This window comes from Chlamydotis macqueenii, chromosome 4, assembly GCF_036417535.1.
Source record: "Chlamydotis macqueenii isolate bChlMac1 chromosome 4, bChlMac1.mat, whole genome shotgun sequence".
Lineage (NCBI taxonomy): Eukaryota > Metazoa > Chordata > Aves > Otidiformes > Otididae > Chlamydotis > Chlamydotis macqueenii.
In genome coordinates, this window is record NC_141559.1 from 1,070,199 (window position 1) to 1,095,073 (window position 24,875).

Below are 24,875 nucleotides of genomic sequence, written 5' to 3' on the forward strand. Positions count from 1 at the left end.
AAGTTTTCTATGATTACTCTCCTTTACTTTCTTTCTAGGAGGAAGCTCACAACATGGCAGTCTGACGTAGAGAATGAAAATGCTGAGCTTCAGTGTTGAAATGCTACCTAGTGGCCCACAAGGCTTTTCTTGGGAGTTTAAATTACTACTTTCTAAATGGCAATGCTGAAATATAGCTCAGCTAGGAAGGTCATATACTCCGTAGATTTTTTTTATTTTTTAACCACTTTGCGGATGGAGCCTAGTCAGGAGGAGTGAGGGCTAATCCCTCCCACCTCTCTTGAAAAGATCTGTCCTCCTAATAGTCAACATACTTACTCTAAACTCATTTGTTTGTTGTATATAGGTCTGATCCACCCCAATGTGTAGTGTTACCCCTGAGTTCCAACAGGCAGCTGCAGTTGTAGATGCGTTGCGCTGCTCAGCTGTGTGCGTAGTTTTCTCGTTAAGAGTACCAGAAGCCTGTGTTATGATAGGTTTATAGCAGCTCTGTGTAAGGCAATGTCAATAGTGTTACTTGGTGTACATGTTAGCATAGCTGTTTGTGAATGTAACTGAATGCATGGCTTACCTTTCTCATACTGTTCTTGCTTCTTATTCATCAGATTCAAGTCATTGAAAATGATAAGGCTTCTAGGGGAGGGCAGATCTATGCTACAAACACAAGAGGACAGGTTCCTCCTCTTGTCACCACAGACTGTGTAATCCAAGACCAAGGTAACGGTCCTTGTTACTGATTCGGGAGTCTTTATGGGTGATTTGAAATTTTTTTTTCTTTAAAAAGGAGGACTAAATTCTCAAATTTCTCATCAGAAGATGATGCTTTTTGCTCTAAATTGGACATGAAATGGGAAACTCCTTAAAGAAAAAAAAAAGAGGGGAGGGAGGGAAGTAGTAGGAGTTTGATTCTTGCACCTTGGGTTAACACCTCTGCCCTTCCTGACCTTTAAAATAATATGAATAGTTGACGAAAATTTTCATTTTAACTTCAAATTCATAGAATCATAGAATGGTCAGGGTTGGAAGAGACCCTCAAGGGTCATTTAGTCCAACCCCCCTGCAAGAAGCAGGGACATCTTCGAATTTTTCAAGGTTTTAAATGTCAAGTTGAAAATCCATTCTGGATTCGTCTGAAATTTTAGGAGATGGACACTAGAAGAATTAATAAGACTAGCACTGTTAGGTCTTAAGATACAAACTTTGGAAAATTCTGTTCAAGCTATAGGGGCAGTGTACAAGCTGTCCAGTTGACTTAATTTTTTCCTTTGGCCAGTGTATCTGTCTTTGTCTCTGCCTGGAGCCTGTAAGTATGCTATTCCATGTGCTGCTCTAGACAGCAGACTTGATATTTTAATAGATTAAACTAATTATATAACTTAGTCCAGCATTAATTTATCAGTGCTTGGATAAACTATAAAATGTACAAACAGATCAAGTTTTTTTGGCATTGTCTGGGAATGGGGTAATGCAGTTCTGATGAACAAAGAAATTCCTTACAAGAAACTGAGCAAAGCTGCAGCATCATACTTAAAGGAGCATAAAGAAGCTGATTTCTGAACTCCTCTTGCCTTTTCGTGTTCTGATCTGCAGTGCACAGCACAGTTTCTTATTGAGGGAACTGAGCTAAGTGCGCTACAAAAAGCGGTGTGGTGACTTTAGCACACCGTATTTTGCAAGATAAGTGCGCATGGTGATGTTAACACAGGCATACTATTTTCTGAATCAGAGCTAGCTCATTAGAGCAGTATTAACAGTACGTATCAGTCCACAGCATTTTGTTATATTCAGTGTTGGCATTTCCACTGGGGGTTTCATCTGTGTTACTTTCTTTTAAGATCTTGGATACAGTATGTTTCAAGCTAATACCTATTAGTATTCTTATTGCAAATAATTGTAGGGGTTTTTTTATTTGTTTATAACTCTGCTTTAAATTCAAACAGCAAGAAGGGATTTACCCACAGGGAGGGGCAACGGGCTGATATATAAACAGGAGAGATGGGCAGAAGCCTGCGCGGAGGGGAAAAAAACCCCAAGTATTTAACTTAATGTATGCACTTGTTGCTTTATGTTTTGATTTTTCTGGTTTGTGTTTGGGACTGGTGGGTTCCTTTTAACAGTCTCTCATTCTGCATGCTATGTTGGGTGTTCTAGGCCATGCCAGCCCTCGTTATATCCGATGTACTACCTACTGCTTCCCGTCGTCTTCAGATATGGCCAAACAAGCTCGTATTCCGCTGGCAGCTGTCATCCAGCCTTTTGCTATTGTTCCACCAAATGAGGTAAGAACTAACTGAATATTAGTCCTGTGTGGTTTTGTCTCCTACATATTACAAAATTGTTCTGCTCTGATTGGATTGAGGTTGAGGGTGTTTTACCTCTAACTGTGAAGGAGTAAGAGTATAGAGGTGGTAGAAGACTGAGATGCACTTGGGTCATGATGCAACTTCAAGGGATGAAAATTTTCATTTGGAGAAGGTACCAGAGTGATGGCTGTGTTTTCTGAACTGATAGGTTCCTGGTGTTCTCCCAGCTGCCTCTAGTTTATACTAGCTTTGTCATGTGCTTGCTCTGCTGGGACTCCATAGGTATAGGCAAAGACATTAAAAGAGGATGATCGCAGACTGTATCAAGTTAATTTTAAGATGGGGAGAGTTACATTCAAAAAATGGCATTTTTCCATTTAGGTCTTTATAAAATAATGTAATTTCACAACAGACTGAGAACATAATGGTATTTTCTACTTGGATGAGCTGAGTCATAGAAAGAAGACAAATGTAACAACCCGTTTTTGACACTCGTTTGGAGGCACTAACCTAGTGAATTCCATTTCTCACATAATCCCTAACACCCCTTTGTATTGCAAACATATCCCTAGTTCTTCTGCAAAATATTTCTGCAGGTTGGCAGTATCCTGTGGTCTTAAGACAGTTACCCAGATTTCCTGGCATCCCTAAATGATTTTATCAGTAGCAGGGATAAAACCAGTTTTCAGGTGCAGCATTTAGCTGCATCATCTGAAGGGTCATCTTTCTTGTTCTTCAGCTGCTGCCTCCCATTGCACAGCTTCTAAATTCTGCAACAAAGGTCTGCAGAATGCGTTTCTTTTTCATGTGCTGCCCTAATTTAATTTGAGTGCTGTTTGCTGGGAAAAAATCTAGGGATTTCATGGAAGTTGTAGTGTGTGATTGTATCTTCAAAAACTCCTCATAAAATGCATGCACAGAAAAGCCTAATTGAAAATGCACAGACTTTCAGTGCTTGGTTTTGCAGTCTTTGATTTTTCTTTAACTTTGTTTTATTACTTGTAAATTCTTAGGGATTTTTTTGAAAAATATGTTGGAAAAAAAACAGATGTTGTTCTTTATCAGGATGGATAACTTCCAATCCAGCAGATCTCTGTAGTTTGAATTAGGAGTATTATTTTAGCAGGATAGTATGTAGTTATCTTCTGGGGTCCGCAGGGAAATAGGATGTATTACTTACGGTTCTGCAGATACTGAGTCTCACCATTTGTCTGCTAGACAGCAATTTGGGGTTTCATTCCAGTTCTTGAAGGGAATGTGCAGACTTGGCTTGTTGCCCCCTTTCATTTTCTCCTAGATGAAACTCCTGCTGTTGCTTCTCCACCTCTTCACTTTACAAACAAACCTTTACTTTTTACCACTTTTTATCCCGGTTTGTAAGTGCTACCTGGGCACACTGATTCTGCTGTTGTGTTGGCTCTTCATCTTTCAGTCTGCCTCTAGTCATTCATGTGCCCCATGCATGGCTTCCCTGCCTCCTACATAGTGTTTGGGCAGGGTGATCAATGAGTTGCTAAAATCTAAATCCCTTCTGCTTACATAAATTAGCAATATGTACAAACACTTGGCCAAGTTCAGGAGGGTTTTCCCAGCATTAGCAAAAAGATGTACTCAGTGACCCCCCTGTTCCGGAGTGTCAGTGCTCTCAAGCTGTTGGAAAGGTCAGTGGAATTCATTAATCGGTAAAGAGCAATGTATTTTTCCCTAGCCTCTTTCTTGGAAGAGGCTAAAAAAACTGAAAAATGTCTCAAAATTGGCAAAAGTCCAGCATGGAAAATTTTAGTCTGAACAATTATAGCTTGGTAAAGTTATAAGAACTGAAGAGATGGTGTTTCAGTAGGAAGTACTGGGCAGTTTTAGCTGAGGCAGTTTTTCCAAGGCTTGCCTATCCCTTTGTCTTCACTGCAGCTGCCAAAATAAGGTCTTGCTCTTAAGATCGTCTAATAAAAATGGTCTTCCATATGGGATTTATAACCACTTTAATTCTGAAAAGCCACTTAATTTGAAAGAACTGGGCTTTTTATAGAGGTAAAATACATTCAGCGGCTTATTTGTGTTTCTGAATTTCCTAGTATGGTGCATTCTGCCTGTAACTAGTGGCTGCAAGGCACAGAATGTTCTTTGTTTCAGAATATCTAGCCTGGATACCTTTTTAAATGCCTTTTAACAATGTCTACAGGTGATGCTCATCACATGTTACAGGGCTCAGTATAAAATAGGAATCTGTCTAGTATCATTCTCTTGATAAACAATGTTGTACACTGTAATGGTTTAAAGTAATGATTTTTTTCTAGCCTTTTAATGAAAGTTGCATCTTTGTTGCAACTTCAGCTGCAGATATGTCTGTTTCTGCAGTGTTAGCACCTGGAGAGTTTCAGTTAGGTTTCTTTTCAGAGGAAGAGGAGGAAAAGCAATGGCTACAAGGGTTTAGTGGCCTGTGAAATGGCCACAAGTGGTTTGTGCAGCTGGTAATACAGTTAGGAACAGCTGAGAAGCGGACCTATCTTACTGGAACTGTAAGGCCTTCAGCAAATCTACACAGTATACATGATCCATTATGATGGATACTGCGTAGACCATGCCTTTCTATGTTAGCCCATAGCTTTTTTAATATGGCTTTACTATCAGGGTCATTTAAGTGACTAATAGATTTGAGTGTTCCATAAATAAAATTCTTAATTGATATTTTGCTTTGATCATCACTTACAGCTAAGGATGAATTTAAAATAGTATATAAAATATATTCACATTTTCAGTGGTGTATTGCCCTAGAATTCATGTCTGCTTGTTCTATGCTATTACTGTACTAAGTTTGAAACAAAGGAAAAACCATACCTTGCTCCCATTTCCAAATAATATGAGGATTTGGTGCAGTCTTGAGATGGCTTGTTCTTCCTTTCTGGAAGCCAATCCTGACTGTGGATATTGATTTGTTGAGAGGATTGCTTTTTGCATTGATGAAGCATTATGTTCTGTCCAAGGGGCCTAAATGATAACAAGATAACTGCAAATCATATTTTATCCTATCCGTGCTTTGTTTGGCACTGTATAATCTGAACCGCAGCAAAAATCTAGTAAAAAAAAAAAAAAGCATTGAAATGGGTGAGTCTACTGACCCTGATAGAACTAGATGTATGAGAGGCAGAGCACAATTGTGCAGACCTTTTTTCTTTCTTAACTGAAATACATTCACCATTTTGGTTGGTGGTTAATGGTGTTGCACATTGGTACCAGTTGGAGGGTTGTGCACTCTGATTAATGTCTCTTGCTGAGTCTGCATTTTGACCATCAGAGCCAAGTGTTGAGCTGTTCTTGGCTGTGCAGGCAGCGGGAAGGATTGCCTGAGAAATTCTTAAAGCAACTAGATAGGAAGGAGTAGAAGATAACTGGGGTCCCGGAGTTGGCAGAGACCTGTGTGTAATGGAGATGATAGGCTTCACTTTGCTGTCAAATCTGTTTTTTTCCTGTTACTCATTGACAAGGAGATCCTATGAGAAATTCTGGTCAGAGTTTACTTTAGCTTCTGCAGGTTAGCAGGATTTTGTTTGGCCCATTAGATGTTTTTCATTTGCCTTGTCTCTCAGATTTTACTCTGAAGAATTTATAGTGCTCCAGCTGGAGCCTGGAACACTCCCTCAAGTTTTGGAATTAATGTCTGTAGTGAGTTCTTCTAAAAAAAAAAAAAAGGCTGTCAATTGCATTCATAGAAACAGAAGTCAACTGGAAATTGAGCTTTGAGGATTTCTTTCCTTTGTCTACAGCACAGGGAGATGGTGGTAAAAGATCCTGGGAACTTTCAAGGTCCACGGACTTGATGGTACTTTTCTCAGAAATACTCTTCCAGTTTAGAGGTCCAACCTTGAAAAAGAGATTTCAGGATTGCAGTATGTCTCAGAGGCAGATTTAAGTTCATTGGTTGCTGTGGGTTCTTTTGGAAAAAATGGAGTGTCTGCACCCAGGGGTTGGCCTCCCATCTCCAAAAGTGAAGTGGGAGTGTTAGCATACAAAGTGAGTAATTTTTTTGACTAAGGTCTTGGAAAAAAATGTCAGGAGCTGAGAAATACATAAACTTGAAGGGCATCTTTATCTCAATTTCCCGTAAAGAATGGGGTACAAATTATTTCTGTGGAAGAAAATAAGAACAAAAAGTAAAATCATCATGGTGCTAGATAAGGATGTTAAATGAAAAGATCTCATATGTCTTTGAATAGGTGTAATTTGGGTTTTTTTTTGTGGGGGAACCCTGAAACAAACAGTTTGCCCCTGTGGTGAGAGAACAAATTGAAAATTACAGAAATATAGGGGAATGGAAGACAAATATGCTATTGCTTTATACCCTGCTAAAAACTCCCAACTCAGCAGTTGAGACCCGGTGGAGTGATACTGTGTCTGAGAAGTTTGATAGCATCTAGAAGTCTAGAGGAAATTCTGAATTGAGAGGACACAAGGCCAACAGAAGTGAACACAAAGCAAGACAAAAATATACCTATACCGGTAGGCTGCAATATCAGTCTTCACATCAGGAGAGGAAAGTTCAACTCCACAACAAATTTATAGCTGAAAGAGTAAGAAAGATCTAATGTGGCTAAGATGCAAGATTTCAGGTACTCACGTATAACCTGGTGAAACTGCACAATGAAAACATTCTAGAGAAGACATTATCAAAATTTAAATTGTAAAACTGGCCACACTGAAGAAAAGTTCAGAAAGGATACTTTACTTCAGTGATATTAAATCACAAGTGAGAGTAAGTAGAGCCCTTAATCAGTGGGATTGTCGTAGGGTTGTTTGGTATCCCAGGAGCAGCTAAGTTAGCAACACTTAGGATATAGGCATTGGGCTTCAGAAGAGCACAGCAAGTGAAATGGATTTATTCAGAAAAGCCCTCAAGTTGAAAGTTAGAGGGGCAAAATCCATGGAGGGCACGCAGTCTCTCAAAGATTACTACAAAAAAAAAAAAAACTACAGCTGATCTAGAAAATTATAAACTAGTCAACATTGCATGTATGCTATATATAATTAAAACCAAAGGCTGTTAAAACTTTCATGCCTTACTGCCTGCCCTCCACCTAGTGTTTTAACAGCTCTGGGCATTTCTGAATCTTATCTTTACTGAGTTCTTATTTATTATTTCCCAAAAATAACAGTTCATTTTAACTCTCCTGATTTGGGTGATCTGTGGAAAGTATTTGTTTGTTATAGGTTGAGAATACGGTATAATTGTTTAACAGAACTTATTTTTAGCTCACCAGTGCTTTAGCAACAGTCTATAAAAATAAACTAGCTCTCACAGTTATCATCATAGACCAAGCCCTCCATGAATTTGTTTTGGAGATATATGAATGCTTCCAGAGCCTGAATAAATCATGTGATCTTGATTTAACATTTAATACTACTTGCTAAAAGAAGATGGTTAAAAGAGTATTTAATGTTGGTAAAGCAAATTAAAACTATAGATAATTATTTGGAGGTGTTTATAATATGCAAATGTCTAAATTAACTACCTTCTTTGCTCCTTAGTAGTTTAGTGTTGTCATTCTCTACCATGTTCTTTCCTGTGTATTTGATTTCTTTTTTTCCTTAGAAATCTTCACTAGTGTGAATTTAATATTTCACTTTTCCTTTTCTCCTCAGTTAACTAACTAATTAAAAGATAAAATTGGAATGGAATTACTTCTCAGAAATGCTGGTGTTCATGAGCTAAAAGCCATTTAACCTTTTCAGGATAGCAAACTTTGGCCAGTGCAGCTGAGCTGTTTGGGAAGCCATAGTTTTTACAGAGATGATAGTTATGGTTTGCTAGGTAGAGTTATAAGGTTAGCAGAAGCTAAAAATTGAGTGAAGTGCGTAACTAGCACATGATGCAGTGTTACAATTTTTGTTTGTTTGTTTGAAGAACAAAGTCAAGTACCAGAGTTCAAATTTTCTTTTAGACCCTAAGTCTGTTCCTTTGAGTTTTAACTGAGTCATTCAAATGTTAAATATGCAGAATTAGGGAAATCCCCACGCTCTTGTCTGCCTTGGGCTCAGTGGGGACTCAGGTGCTATCTGTATTCTGTAAGAGCAGTCTGTAGCTTTAGTTGGAAGCACATTTTAATATAGATATATTCATTTAGTATTGATTATGTGCTCATGAAGAATTTTGAGGAGTGTGAGGAGTGCTTGGTTTGCAGGTAGTGCGAAACAATTCAAATGGAACACCTTACTGATTGCTCCTTTCTATTAAGGATGTGTTAAAAAGCACAGACTGCAGAACAGATCCTTGAGGTGCTTGCTGATAACACTTACTGACTGTAAAAAACCCATCATTTTTATTTTACCTTTTGATTTGTCTTTCCTATAGTTAGTTATTCACAGAAGACCCTTTCTCCATATTGCATGACAGCTTAGCTAATTTAAGAGCTTTTGAGGGATTCTATCAAAATATTTTTTTTCAGAAGGAATACATTATATCAACTAGGTCATGCTTATCTGCATGGTGGCTGACTCGTGACAGAACTCAATAGATCTATGTCATGACATCCCTCCTCAAAAGTGACATCTTCTCTCCCTCTGTATTTCCTGTTTATCTGTGTATCTTATGTTCTCCTGCATTGTAGTATCTACCAATTTACTTTCTGTGCAAGTCAAACTTGCTGGTCTGTAGCTCTGGGATCACTCAGAAGTTGTTTGTAAAGGTGTTTTTTTTTTTGTATTGCTGCTGCCTTTTCCTTTTGGGCACTGAAGCTTATGTAAGCAATTGGTTTTATGTACAGTTCAGTAATTGCATGCTGTGAGTCTTTTTAGACAGGAACTGTACAGTTAGACAGTAAAATTGTCCATGCTTCTAGTAGGCTTTTAATACTATCACATTTTGGTAGTTAAAGGAAAACTTTCTGAAGAAAAGGTTCTGAGAGAGAGAGAGACTGGTGACAGTTTTGCCCTGCTATCTGTTTTGAAATATCTTGCCCTTCTCAGTGTTGGCTTGTAACTTTGTAATCCCCATATATACTTGAGACTTGACATGAGATTCCTTTTCATATTCACAACTACTGGAAATGAAATATCAGAGCTTGTTGAATGTTTAATGACACATTTTTCGTTTGTGTAGACTTCATATGACCCTTTATATCTAGGTTATTCAAAATTACTCCGTGTATATTGACAATACTGGACTTGTCTCCAGTGTAAGTAACAAACTTTCTCCTTTTGAATGAGTACTCCACAGCAAAACCAGCAGCTGTTGACCAGTGAGGAGATATATTTTATTATCTCTGAATTGTAAAGTGGGACAGATTGTGTGCTCAGCAGTTCTGGTCTCCGGATTGTCCAAGATCCAGCAGAGAATGATTTTGTCAGTGTCTTTGGGCGCACTATAAAAGTAATTTGTGCTAGTTGTCATGTTTTTCTAAAGCATGGTGAGAGTAGAAGCCCTACATATGTGATACAAATTAATAGTTAAGACACTTAGTGTGATGATGTTGTAATGCTTTTTCACCCTCCAGGAGAGCAGGGCTGTCGACCAAGCTATTTGCCAGTTTGTACAGAAGAGATTGTTGTCTTTGTTTAAACTTCCCCAGATGGAAGTCAGTGGACCAGAAGGAGAGCACATGCACCAATACCATGCTGTAGATTACAGCTAGGCCAGTTAGTTTTGGGTTAGGGCCGTGCTATCAGACATTCCTCCTTATTCTTAAGACTGCCTTGGTATTTTCACAAGCAATCCACTGTTGAGCTATTTGGAACAATCGATCCATACAGAGACTGTCCAGGTAGCATAAACTTGTATCCTGAACTTATTGCTGTTTACCACACTGTTAAGTGTGAACCTAAGCACTGCTTTTTCTTCCATTTTCCAGATATTAAAATAAAACAAGTTGCAGAGCATCCTTGTTGATGCCTTCATTTGGGAGAGAACTGTGACACTCTGGTCTCATAGTTCTGAGTCTGCCTGGACTATGGAGCAGGATGGGTATTTGGCAGTCTTTGTTGCTCTGTTATACTATTTTATTTTATTTTTTTCAATTAGCTAACATCAGGTTAATGTCTGGGGGGCTTTGCATATCTCCTCTAGGGTGCCTGACTCTCCCATGCGTGGTATGGAGAGCCCAGAACTGTTGAGCATCTCCAGGTGCCTCATCTAGAAAGTTCTATATCACTCTGGAGGCCAGTATGTGTGAGCTAGGTTTCACAATGCCTAATTTAGAGGTGCATAAATCCTGGTATTAGATGAGGCTTTCTTTATGGAGTATGCCCTGTACTAGTCTGCATTTGGTATAAAGCATTTGGAATTGGATTGCTTCCCAAGACTTCATCATCTAGGAGAAAGTTTGTTTTTGTTTGGTTTTTTTTTTTTGTTAGCCCATCAGGCTGAACTACACTCTAACTAGAGTGAACTTTCAGAGCCAAATTTAGCAAAGACTTTGGCAGCAGAGCTTTCCTAATTCAAGTAAATTTCCTGATTTAGTTTTTTCTGCCTTTTTGCTTTTAGTGTATATTTTAAAATACTCTTAAAGTGTACTCTTGAAAATATTTCTGTGGCCTGTTCCGTGCACCATTGTTATTATGGTAAGGAGGTGATGCTGAAAGAGATGGGGACAATGACTTGAAATTGACATTTGCATAAACCTTAGTCATATTGTAATCAGATCCTGATGAATTTTTTACAAATTTGAAATTTAGACTGGGAAAATGCCTTTCTAAAAATGTAATTACTTTCTGATAAGTTGGAGATCATTCTTCAGAATGGTAATGCCAGAAGGAAAACTTGACTAAACAACAGTAAATATAGAAGGAAAAGTAATGTTCATATCCACTTAATTAGCTGGCCAACAATATTAATAATTTGTTTTGCTGACAAAAATGGCACCGAAGTAAAAAATTACTTTGCCTATTGCTAGATACCTCTAACTTAAAATAGCAGCTTGAACGGCATCTACCATTGTGCATGTTCATTCTCCTCTCCAGACTGAACGTTGCTCTCCTGAAATGGTGTTTGTTCCCTCTTACGCACTGGCTGAAGTGATCATAGCAACAGCAGTAAATTAAACATTATAAGGCAGTGCAAGCTCGAACTTTAAGCTGTCAGGGATGTTATTCAGTTACCTTGGAAACTCCACAGAGTCAGAACATGCTGGTATTTAGTAAGTTCAGGAGGAAAAGTTTGTGTTTTGCTTTTTGAACTGAAGTTATTCTTGCATTTTTAGTTTGTGTTTTACTTACCTGTGCATATGAGTGCAGTATTGTATTTTGAATGCAACCATGTAAAATGTGTAACTGTACAGGAAAACAGTTTTTTAAAGTTGACTAGGAAACTGACGTTGGGGGGGCATTGTGATTAGGTGGTTTGGTGATGTGGGTTTTTTTGGGTTTTTTTGTATCAAACAAATACTCCACCAGGTGGTTACATCTAGGGCTTAATCACAGGAGGCTCTATTGCTATCCTGTAGAAAAATAGGAGAGACTAAGCCTGCTTTTACGGAATATCCCTTCATTAATTTTGTGGGAAGGGAAGCTCCTCTTCTTGCAGGACAGGAAATACATGGAGTGGGCTGCTTTTTCTTATGGTGTTTAATCCAATTAGGTAATCTTTGCTAGCTAGCTAGAGAGGTACAGATGACCTCCTCAGCCGTAGAGTAAAGGAGCAATAGAACAGGTCTGTGCCTTTCACAGGATTGCTTTGCTCATAACTCAGTTCTGCACAGCCCCTTACTTGTGGCATTCAGCTGTAGCTCAGTGTTATTAAAAGAGAGCGGTTGCATACAAACATTATTAATGTTTGGAGGTTCTGGAGTCTGCTTGAAGCATCTCAGCTGTAGCAGGCTTGTGAATGCAGCATGACATTTTTAGGTACTCCCAGTTCTTTCAGATTTCAATGGAAATGAATTAATTAGCCGTAAAGGCATGTTTACTAATAAACATTGTTCAAGAAGGCCTGCAGGTAAGCAGACCTTCTTTATCCATCTCCAATTAAGACAGTCTTAAACTTGTCTATGCTTTTTTTTCCCTAATAGAAGTTTCTTTCTTTAATATGTTTGGCTGCACAACAATAGGAGCGAGAGAGTTCCTATTGTAAATAGTTCTCAGGAATGCAAACATGAGTAGTAAGTTGGTTTAAAAAGTCACAGTAATGCCTTCTAACAAAAGAAACAAGTACAGGTTTTTGAGAAGGAAAGAAGCCCTCCGTTCATCAGATTTTCTATTTACTTCTGTAAAATATATGGCTAACTCCTGTGATCAAAAAAGCTAGACTACCTCCCTTGAAATTATTACTTACCGTTTCTGTAGAAAAGCTTCCTAAAACTTGCCTGTCTTATTTTTCAGTGGTTTTACAGCTAGTATGACAATCATGCCTAAAAATCTCAGATAAAGACTGCAGTGCTGGGCCATCTGTGGTACTGATAGGTGGGAAGTAGAGCTGTGGCTTAGGACAGGCGTGAACCTGAGTCCTCTCATATGATTTAACATGTGCATACTGCCCTCAGGGGTGCTAACAGGAAGGTGGGGGGGATGACATGGTGACAGCACTGTCCTAGGGTAGTTTTGTCTGTCTCTTATACCTTCCCTTGTTCTTTTTTTCTAAATGTGCCTCTGCACCAGCTTCCACTCTTGCTAGGATGAATATAGACTGGACCGAGGCAGGTCTTGCTTGAGATCTGATTGTTTTAAAATGCTAATGTTTTGAAAGTCTGTTGTTCAGCACAGTTTCTTGATTATCCAATTTCACGCTTCTGCTTATATCATCAGTTAATCCTGGCTGCTGACCTTCACTTGAGATACAGCATGTCCCTACATCCAAATAACAGTCAGCACTTCAAAGCTGAGAAGTGCTGGAGAGCGCTGACTTGTTAACGCTTGGTATTCCTGGTCTGGGATCATGACTGGAAAAACTTGTGGTGCCTCTCAAGCATGGAAAGTAAACTTTTTTCCTTTTTTTTTTTTTTTCTTTTCTGGTCGTGTCCACCCCCCCCTTCTGTCACTTGTATGATATGGAAGTACTGAAGAAGTAAGCTAACTAATTTTGGTGTTAATTTATATCAAAATTTCATCATTACATCTATTTTTCTCCCACTCACAAACTTTTTAAAGTCCTCCTTCTCATGTTGAATAGAGTAGCCTGTATTTACACTCTTCAAGCTGCCAACTCTGTTTAGTTAGTTGCAATACTCCCCTTAAAAAGGGAATGCTGCATGAGGATTTCAAGGGTACTCTGAGGTATGATCCACTGAAATCAATAACTAGTTTTCTGTTTATTTTAATACACACTGGATCATATCCCATGTGCAGTGTCAACTTGGAATTCAGCTTCTGTGCCACGGTATTTTTTGCACTGCTGTGTATGCAGCTGAATGTTCAGCCTGGGTCTGGAGGCTTTTTGAGCAAGAGGGTTTGAACATGCATCTTGTGGTTTTTCTGTGGCCTGTAAAAATCAGGATAGCACCAAGAGATACTGCATCATGTGGTTGATGCTTTAGCTGTGCTGCAGTTAAGCAAACAAACAAGGAAATAGATGAAAAAGCAGTGTGTTACGGAAAATACTTGAACCTGCTGTGAACCCTGCAGAGGAGATAATCCAAATTGGCTTGAGTTATCAGCTGAGGAGGTTCAACATCTAAAAACCAAGAATAGGCAAAATAATTTCTGTCCTCAGAGGGAATGGCTTCTGATAAAAGACAGTAGGAACATCACAAAGGGAAATACTTTCTTGACGTTTTAATGTGAATCAGTAAAACAACTCAAAACCAGGGGATTATTTGTAGACTGGTTAATCTTTCTCAAAAGCAATCTATGATGATACAGTAAAAGAAAACAAACCCCTTCAACAGTCCTAGGTAACAGAGACAGTTTGGTTTGTGACCTACTTTTTGTTCCAAAACCATCAGTGTTACATTTCAAAATTATCTTTGATTATCCAGAGGAGTTTTTTCCTCATCTCTTTTACTGAACTAATTAAACACAAGGTTTACTTGGGGCAGCGGTACCACGCTTGGCCAACAGCTTTCTCATCTGTTCATTAGAAAGTTATATTGTATAGGGTATCTTAAAATTCTTATATGAATATTTTCAGAATTAGACTTGCATCAATGTCAGTGTACATAATAACTTTAGAAACACTGCCTTTCTGAATTTGTTGCCCTGACAAGCTGCACAGCTTGTCTGTTTAACGAACTGGTGGAGTCTAACTAAGGGCAAAAACATAGCAGGTGGTGTAGGCTTGTCACCGTACTGATAGGGTCTATGTCAAGGAAACAACAGGAATCTACCTTGGCTGTGGCTGGTAGAAAAGGCAAAGACAAGGTGTGGTGTCCATTGCATGTAGAGATCTGTCTTGCAGCACAGCTACGAAATGTTTTCTCGCAGCCCGGTCTGTATAGCTATGAAAACAGATTCTGTAAATATTTTACTTTGTTGTGTGATAAATGGCTCATTTTCTTCAGTGTTTGCATATGCCTCTCTTGTTCTCTGGAGACCCTCTCCTGACTTTTCTCTTTAGAATGCCTTTCCAGAGATGCACCATGATGATCTTGAGCTTCATCACAGTTCTCACTCCTACACTTATAATTTCCAGCTGTGGCCTTGATCCTGCAATATGAATACAGTGATACTTTGCAGGCATCACAGGGAACCCTCAGGACTGAGTCAGGACTTCATTTTTATAGCTAGCAATAGTAATTCGGCTTTCTCAGACTTTAAAGCACAGATTATAGTCCCTTTAGAAATTTTTATGGATGTATTTAATCTTGGAGCTGTGCCACCAATGTCTGTCTATTGCTTTGTGATATTGTTCCGATTCTTGAGAGATGTTCTTCCTGAAATATTTCCAAAATAAAGCTCTTGCTATCCCAGCTCTATTTGGACGAATAGAGCGATAAATTATGGTTTATCAGATAGGCTTTCAGGACTTGAACACCAGCGAGGCCCTGAGGCTCCAGAGAAAGGAAAGTTTATGCAGGTCTGTTACAGCATTTCCCATCTCTTCTGCCCAGTCCTGCTTTGCTTTAACGTAGAAACGATAAATGTTCTGCCTCCCAGCACAACTGATTGTTTCTGCCTCTCTACTCTTTTGGCTTACGTAAAAGGAATCCCTTCTATGTGTCTCGTTCAGATTTAGGCTACCAAGTATTAGTTTAGTCATTGGTTTTGAGAAATAGTTATATTTTGATAGTGCTGGAACATCAACAATCAATACCTAAGTGTTCGGGTTTTTTTTGGTTTTTTGTGAGGTCTATCTCTGTTCTTGATTAGGTGGTCCAAATAAGCAAATTGGACAAAGGTTTGTGAAGAGATGAGGGTGAAGAGAACTGTAAGGCTGTAACAAGTCCACAAGTATAGCAAATGTCGAAATAGTTATGGCAGATATCTAACTTGATTCACTTAGAGATTGTCTTAGAGATTTAAGAAAGAGAAAGAAGATGCTGATACTTTGTTGATGGAAAGGCAAAAGAAAAAGGAGTGTTACAGTTGTTTAAAAAACAAACAAACCTGAAAAAAGGTGCTTTGTAAAATTTTGTCTTACTCCTCTGCACCTATGAGAGTTTGCCCCTGGCTTCCATGGGACCAATAATGGATCTCTGCTTTATCTTCTGGTATACAGTGACATCTACAGAGAGTGGAGCGTATTAGACAAGACTTTCCCAATTAGTATTATTTTTATGCTTGTTTTTTCTTTCATATATTCATTAGTTTAAACTTATTACTTTATTATACGGTTTTTAATACGTTTACATTTATTTATCTTTGTACATTCCCTTGGACATCTACATTTTTTTTTAAAAAAAGTTATGTCACAATTGGAAATGTAATAGCAGTTTACACACCCAAAAACATATTACTCTTGATGGATAGAATGTCTAATCTTAAGGTGTAATGCTCTGGAAGATTTCAGCTTTTTTTGAGGTGAAGTTTCTTTCACAACTGTGATGTTCACATCAGTAATAGATTTTTTTTTTGATCCTTTTGATCTGAGTACTTACTCTGAAATTATCACACAGATAGCTTTATTGATTACATTAAATTACATTATTGATGTAATATTTTAAATTATTTAAAGAAAATACTAAAATGTAAATTCCATTTAATTTCAAAAAATTACAAATGAATAGATCAATGAAGGTACAGATAGGGCTTTTTTTTTTTTCAGTGTTTTTCTTTGTTAGATGAAATTCTTACTTTTGTCGCATGCATTTTTGGTTGGTTTTGGTTCACTGATTTTGTTTTTCCTTAATTTTTTTTTTTTAAGTTTCTGCAAGCTTATTAGGAAGAAAAAATAGCCAGCTTCTGCAGTATGATTTTATTGGTGTTTCCTTTATTTCTCTGGGCAAGACAAAAAAAAAAATCTAGCCTGGTGTATGTTTATCAAACATTGTCTGTGATACTGTTTTCTTAAAACCTGAGCACATGTTTTAACCTCATGCACTGCAAATGGTCTCGGTAACTTCAAGACAACCACTTAATGCATAAAGTTAAATGTGCATGTAAATCTTTGCAAACATAACCCTTAGGCTACTGAGGCTCTAACCCCACATTTTAAAAAGGACTTTGTAATAACTAATTTTTAAGAGAATCTTAAAGTGAGGGAAAAACTAAAATTTCTGCTCCAAATATGAAAAGACAAGGGAAAAAAACACATTATTTTTGTTTCTGCTGTCTTTAAGAAGGTAATTTATTAAGTATGTGTAAGAATGTCAACACATAGGCTCTGAACTTCATGGCATTTATTTTTTTAATTGTTCTTGTTCATGCCTTTTATGTAGTTTTGATGTTTCCAAATATGATCATTTGGGGGTAATTTTTCTTTGCTTTCGGGCAGCATTAAATGTATCAAAACATGATTTAAAATTACTAAATCAATGTGTATAAATGCATCAGGAGTGGCTTTATTCTTATTTTTTTTTACCCCTGGCAGGTCAGACACTATAATAAATATTAACTGCAAAGCCTCGTTAAACTAATACAGCAGAATGATAATCAGAAAATTGCCGTGCAGTGAACAAAACTCAGAAGTTTTAAAACTTATTAAGTGATTGTGACTGATGAGCAGATTTTATAGCCAAGGGTTTCATGTCTGAAAAATGATCCTGATAGTATGCCAGCTGACATTATTGTTTAATTTGTGCTAAACTCAATTTTCGTAGAAGGAAGAACACAAAGTAAAATAATACCTTAGTGGAGCAGGAGGGAGCACTTAAAACCCAGGGAGTAAAAATCTACTCATGTATATATAAAATCCTTGGCAAAAAGCATTAAACCCTTTGGAGAAATAAATGAGTAAAATAGCCTCTGTAAAATAGAAACAAATAATAAAATATATCTAAGCAGCAAATGCTAGGACATGAATAATTTTCAAGGTATTCAAAGACTCTTATGCTCCAATAAAAGATAGTGTGTCATAGATAAAATACATCCATTCCATAAGAAGAGAGAATACTTGAGACGTGAATATGCTAGTGGTAGTTCGGAATTCAAAGGCTGCCGGCGTTTTTCCCCTTGTAGAGATCTGTGATATGTCCAAACCCTGGATTTCTTTTCTTATTCTTACGCTCAGAGATTTTTACTTGGGATTGAAAGGAGTGAAAAGAAAAATACAAAACAGTGTTTCACAAATAACTGAGCCAACTTCCATTTTCGTAGTGATTTCAAGTATGACTTTTCTAACATTAGGTATAATCACAGGAATCTTTCAATTGCTGCACAGTTATTACTGAGAGGCGCATCTGGAAAATGTCTTTCCATTAGCTGTGGTTTTTGGCAGAGGCTATAAGCAAGCATGGTCAGTGTAATTAAACTGACAAGTGCTTGAGATACTGTATTTGTTTACTGTATGTACTTTCCTTCCATAAATATTAGTATTTCTACTAAATCTCCTGCTCTAGCTGGTGACCCTGACAACATTTAAACATCAGTGTAGCATGTAACATGGCAGCATTGGGAGGGCAACGTTTAGGACAAAATACTAGAAGCTTTCTCAGCAAATACCTGTTTGAGAGACTGTTTGCAAAAGATGAGCAGCAATAGATTTCTGCAGGAAAAACTCAATCACAGACAGAAGGCGAAACACCTGACTCCAGTGGATTTCTCTTGGTGAGCTCCCTTTGCAGGGGAAAATCAGCCTGGAGCCCTAAATTTTCAATGCTTTCAAAACTGAGTAGGGTTTTGGTGTGAATCCTTGCCCTTTTTCTGATAAATGTCAGAATAGCCCTGTGAACTTGTAAATTTAGCCCCTCGGGATCTATGGGGTTGAGGCAACCATACTGCAGATTTTGGGTGAGTGCTGAACAATGAGTGATCTCTAACAGGAGCACTGTCTGAGCAGTAGCTTTCTAGCTCGCTTTATTTATTTGGTTTCGAGTTTGCATTGCATTTTATAACTTCATATGCCTCTTCATCTAGGCACCTCTTTATATTGTAAACCATGGTGAGACTGGACCAATCCGCTGCAACCGGTGCAAAGCTTATATGTGTCCCTTCATGCAGTTTATTGAAGGTGGAAGAAGATACCAGTGTGGATTTTGTAATTTTACAAATGATGGTAAGTGATGTCTCTGTCATCTGTGATTCATACAAATTCCATAAAACTAGAAAGAAACTATATCCCTAAAATTATTTTCTTAAATTGCTGATGATGAGAAAATAATTTAGTGACACGCAGTAACTAGGCCTATCTCACAAATAATTAAAAAAAAAAACTACCCAAGAAAAATACGTAGAAACATTTATTCAATACAATTTAAAAAAATAAATGTATGAAAAAGAATGCTGACTCATGAAATCCAGTCTGATATGATCAAAACTTTATTTAAAAATATGTCAGCTTAGGATACAAAGCTGCTTGTATTGCTAACTGAAAGCAACTTTTGTGTGGGAAAAAATAATTAAAGAAATTTAAATGTCCAGCAAGAACTAAATATTTAGAACCATGTTAGCCTAGTCCTGTCCATGACTGTGGGTGCGATGGTTAAATAACCTATTAATCTTCTGTGACAAGTGTTGGTTTTCACAGAAGATACCATGCCATATTTGTTCAAGTGTTCTGCATGTGACTCATAACTGTTCTTGTGCTCTTGGCTAAATCCCAGCTCTTTGCCCGAGCTAGCCTTTCTAGACATTTGTATCAAGCTGGATTTCCTCAGCTGCATCACAGCGGTATAGTGCTTTCCCTAATACAGTAATCTTTTCAACTCTGAAATGCGAACCTTGACAGACTCATTCCAGCTTCTTTTCTGCCCGACGCTCAAATGTTTGTGCAAGCGTAGCAGATTAGAAATTTCATAGTTTGTGAGCAATTTAAACTCTCATAAAGAATAATTTAAATGTATTGTGAACATTTTAAGAAAGACATTTAAATTGCAGCGTAATTTTAATCATCCTTTGTATTAGTACAGTGTTTTTTATCCACGTTAGAAAGCACTTTAAAAAGAAAAAATTTAATGAGGACTAAAAATGGCCAACAAACTAGGTAGATATTCCCCTGGTCTCACATACATACACTTTTTACAGGCAAAAATGTGAAAATAAGCATTCTAAGTTTACATTGATGTAGGAAAGAGGAGCTAAAATCCAGAAGTGACTCTTCCCCAATGAGCCTGTAACTATTCGATCAGCTGTAAATTGTTGGTGGCAAACCCACTTGATTTCTTAATGCCTTGGAGTGCTGTGCCTTTTATCTGTAGCTGCAGAAGGCTCCCAGTATAACGCACCCAATGCACTTTGCTGTACCAGGGCTGTGAACCTTGTAGAGCTATTTGCAGTGAGGTGGCATTTTTGGGTGAAGCAGTGCAGACTTTAGGAAAAGTGCTGGTTTTGTTGTCCCTGTGCAAAGCTCTGGCTCCAGTGATTTGAATTAAGCTGTGAGGAGACTGTTAGCTCCTAACAGGATACTGGCTGTTAAATCTGTATCCTGAGGGTAACAGGCTCCTGCCTGTGGAGGTGACCTGGGTCAGTTTTGCCTACTGAAGCCTGACAGTGTAGAGGTGGGATATAGGGGAATATGCTCTATCCTTCAAATATAAAAGGAGCTGGCATTATTGGAATGTTGTGGGTTTTTGTTTCGTGGGTTTTTTTTAAGCCAATGTGGGGAAAAAACCTGGATGGGTGTTTAAACTCTTCCCTTGATGAGTAGCAGAGGAGCCTACATTAGTACTTGTATCTGTTGAAATAAGTTGTTGGGTTGTTGCCCTCTTCCCCAAAATATAAACATTTTTTTCCTGCTCTTGTGTTGGCTTTTAGTCCCTCCATTCTTCTTTCAACATCTGGACCATACCGGCCGACGCGTAGACCACTATGAAAGGCCTGAGCTATCTCTGGGATCTTACGAATATGTTGCTACTTTGGATTATTGCCAAGTGAGTATTTCCAGTATGCAAACTAATTTACAATTTCATGTCAAAACAAACAAAATCCCTTAAATACCTGCAGTAGAGTAAATGCACTTGTAAGCTGAATATCAGAGTCCAGGAACATTCTAGAAAATGAAGATAGATGCGGAGAATTTAAGCTTACAATATTGTATCTTGTTCTTTTGTGCTACAGAGTTTGAGCCTAGCAAGTAAGAATAACAAATAGCATAGCAAAGTCATGGACCACCAATCTTTAACTGGGGCGTTTGTTTTTGTTTTTTTTTTTTTTTTGTAGCTAGCATGTTGCAGTGTGTAGGGGATATAGTTGAAATTCTGATGCAGTGTTGCATTTTAGATGCATGTATTCTGTTGATTTTGAAGACAGACACATGCCTAAATTACCTTCCCAATATTGAAGACCTTAGCGAGGGAATTTGACCTTGTAATCTTTTCCTGGCAAGAGTAGTTTTGGTATTCTGACCAGTGTGTTACAATGGAATGGGTTCACTCTCCTAATACTAACTCACTGAAGAGATCAATCCAGAGCCCACTCAACTCACTGTATAAATATTTGTGGCTTATTTAATTAGAGAACTGTATTTGATACTTCCAAAAGCATAAATTACTTAAACTTTTCAAACTTTAGCTCATTTTACAAAACTGCAAGTGTGAGTTCATCTGTCCTCAGTATGAACATATTTTTCTGTTCTTGCTGCAGTCAGGCAGCGTTTTCTTCCTGTCAGTGGAACTGAGGTCATGATAAGGTTAGGAAAGGCAACCGGATCCTATGAAGTCTAGAAGTAAATACCAGTAACTTCCTCACACCATCAAATTATTGCTGGTATGAAGAAAATGAACAGGTTTAATTCAGCTTTCTCACTAGGGTACCACTCCAAAATCCAGTGAAATCCCTGAGATGACCTGTACAGGTTTTATTGAAATCCGGAATAAAGCCCAGAACAGGAGAGAACTGTAGTGGGACATTACAGAAATGCAGTGCAGGGTCCTCAGTGTACATCCAGCGTAGCTCCATCAAATTCGGTTAAGCTTTGCTAATTTCTGGCAGCTAAACTTCTGCAAACTCGTGTACTAAATGGCTCTGTGCCATTTTCATGATTCTTTTCCTCTACTCCAGCGTGTAACCCTGCGTGATGCAGTTGTCATCACAATGCATCTTTTAGTGCAGTGGCTTTTGCCATATAGCTTCAATCGGGGGCTTCCTTGATAAGCCATCCAATATGGTCTGTCTGCTTGTTGCAGTAGCTCATCCGTAGACTTACTAGAATACCACCGAAAGAAAGCTCTTGCGAAATTAACACTTATGTTGAAAATGCTAAGTCATTAAATTTTACAGAAGTTAACATGGTTTTATAATTCATTTTTTGTTTTGCTCCAAGTTGCAAATGTTTAATTATTTTATAAATCCAGTTTAAGACTAGAACTGAAAAGTCATTTCCTCTTGTGCTTATCAAATGACAAGGATGAACAGCTACAAAAAATGTTAACAAATAACAGCTGTTTTGCATTATTGCCCTCCTGCTAAGCGGATGTGGCAAGAGCACAAGTCCTCGTTTTTACCATATATTTGTCAGAAATTCTGCAGGGGTTCTTTATAAATGGTGATGCAATTCAAGAGTTTGGAAGTAGAGTTGGATACGATATTTGAAACTAGAATTCAAGGACAGTAAACAGAACTGCTTTTAATATTACTGCCTGGTTTTAGTTCACAGGAATTAATCCTAATTTACATGATTCAAATGAAACGAGATCAAGGATATAATGTTTAAAGTGTGCCAGGGCCTATAGATAAGTCGTAATTCAAAGGTTAGATGATTTTATTTTTCTTAAGTAGAGTTTTCTGAGGTTTAGTTTAACAAGTAGAATTTGGTTAAGTGGTCAAAACTCTGCATATGAAGGCAGTGGAACAGTTTAATGGAAAAGCTGTCCTGAATTTGACACAAAGTAATGACCGTTACTTGTCTTAATGGGAATTAGGAAAACTGATCCTAGGGAGTTACGATGATTACTGTTGCTATGTTCATTTTGTATGACCTTCTTCCTGGGTACATCTCTAAGCGTTACATTGCTTTATTTGGAAAACCTTCATCTTTTTCTTACTTACAGAAACTTGTGGCAGTAGTGTATGTCATGATTTGTATCCCATTTCCATTATGAATAAGAGGAATTCCCAAAGGAATCCATACCAGCGCAAGTCACTGCTGTGTACGCAGCAGTTACGTACATTGAAGGTTCCACTCTCATGTGTGATTGTCTTACAGAAAGTCAGCTTATTCCTGAAAGTATAGTCCAGCTGTCCCGAATGCATTGGAGCATGAGACAGCAAGCCTGGCAGGCAGGATGCAGATGTACTTAGTACGCTAAGAACAGAGATATTGTAATTCTAGTTCAGTGCTTAAGTAGTATTTTCTGTTTCCAGTTTGGTTAGAAATCATTTAACAGTTCTTAGAGGCAAATGCTAACAAAACCTGAATTTAAGCATCCGTGTTAACAAAAGGGCATTGTATATTGGTATCAGGAATGCAAAACCAGTATGGGTACAGAAAAAAAGCCAAAAGGCAAATTTGTTTAAACGCTTGGTTTCCAGCAGAAAATGTGTTTCATCTTATCTAGTAAACTGTTACCCTTTACATATTTCATTCCATTAGGATGCTATTTTCCAGTAATAATGTTTTATTCCAGGAGTGGACTTACCCAATACGTGTCAGCTTTCTGCAATAGTTACTATTTGTGATCCATAGCGTTCTACAAACAACTGAACACTGTATTTAGATTGTCTAATGGTAGCACCTGTACATTTTTTTGACATAACAGAACACTGTCTAATTTTCCCTGTGAATTGTCTTTTTTTTTTCTGTAGAACAAGCAGCCTCCAAAGCCACCAGCTTATATCTTCATGATTGATGTGTCGTACAGAAACATAAACAGTGGCCTAGTTAAACTCATATGTGATGAACTGAAGACTTTGCTAGATAAACTTCCAAGGTAAAGAAACATAAGCGTGCTTTGCTTAACTCACTACGCTGCAGTTTTCGTGCAGCTTTACGTCTTGAGAAGTAAGATGTCAAAATTTACAGTACAGGCATTTTGGGGATGATAGTGACCAAATGTTAATTTAAACACTGCTGGCAATTCTTAAACTTTGATGTCTGGGTTTACTGTATGACTGGAAAGAATCTGCCATGGTAATTGCAGATGTGGCTTGCATTCTTTTCCTTTCTTGTAGTGAACTCTAGTGGTGTTATCAGCTAAGTCCCAGCTTGCCGGTTTGACTTTACTTGCTGCAGTTCTGTTTACTGTAATGCTGCCTTTCTCGTTAAACAGAGAAATATCAAAACCAGAATACTCAAGAATGGCGAGTTTCTCTAAAGCTGTAACATCGGTGGCTTGTATCTTTAGCTTTTATTAATAATTAGCAAAACTCTTAAAGTTGCTTGTTGTGCTGTGAGACTTTCCTGTCCTGGTGTCTATCTTAGAGGAGAACAAGTTTTGTAGGCAATGAACATTTTATGAAATAGAGCACACTTGCTTTGTGAGCATGAAACACACAGTATTACTACTGACCAATAGTACTGACAGTATATTATTTCAGGGTAGTTTAGTATCATTTTTTGTCTAGTGTATTAGTATTGTTTTAATTGAAGTTTTAACTATATGTGCCTGCGTAATTTAAGGAGAGCAGTGAAAGACTGAGAAATGAAGTAGACGAGGTGTTTCTCAGGGAAGGCGTATAAAAACACTAAGAGCATACAGAAGGAAAATGCATTCTAAATAACAACACTTGCAAGAGGGAGAGCAGACTTAAACAGAGCGAGCAAAGTGAGGAATGGTGGGAGAAGAGATCCTTGAGATAATCTGGGATATGTTAAAAATCTTTTATCGTATATCCTTCTGGGATCTCTGTGCATGAAAAAAATTCCAGTCCAGGGTGGGGGATCAGTTTCAGATGCCCGTGTAAGGCCATCTCTCAAGTGCTTTGTCACTGAAGATCGCACTGGAGACCTGAGTGTTTGATATTATCCTGAACGTTTATCAGAGCTTTCCATCAGGATTGGTCATGACTCTGAAGTTAATAAAAAGCGTGACTGTAGTGACAAAAAGTAGCTGGCAGTTTAGAAACACCTAGGCTTGAACAGGGAAATTGGGGAACAATGAAAGCAAGTGTATCCACATCACAAATAAGACACATTAATTATTCTCCTCACCAGCACTCTGCAGATATCTGCTGCTAAATAATAAA

The 24,875-nt window shown here is 37.9% G+C and overlaps 1 protein-coding gene across 1 annotated transcript in view; it reads left to right on the forward strand.

Annotated features, from left to right (window-relative positions):
* Positions 1 to 24,875, forward strand: part of SEC24D (SEC24 homolog D, COPII component) — a 59,988-nt gene that overhangs the window by 13,347 nt on the left and 21,766 nt on the right. The window contains exons 7-11 of the mRNA XM_086747326.1: positions 606 to 717; positions 2,152 to 2,279; positions 18,672 to 18,810; positions 20,508 to 20,623; positions 23,496 to 23,620. Of these exons, the coding sequence (XP_086603452.1) occupies positions 606 to 717; positions 2,152 to 2,279; positions 18,672 to 18,810; positions 20,508 to 20,623; positions 23,496 to 23,620 (620 nt within the window). The remainder of the gene's footprint in view (positions 1 to 605; positions 718 to 2,151; positions 2,280 to 18,671; positions 18,811 to 20,507; positions 20,624 to 23,495; positions 23,621 to 24,875) is intronic.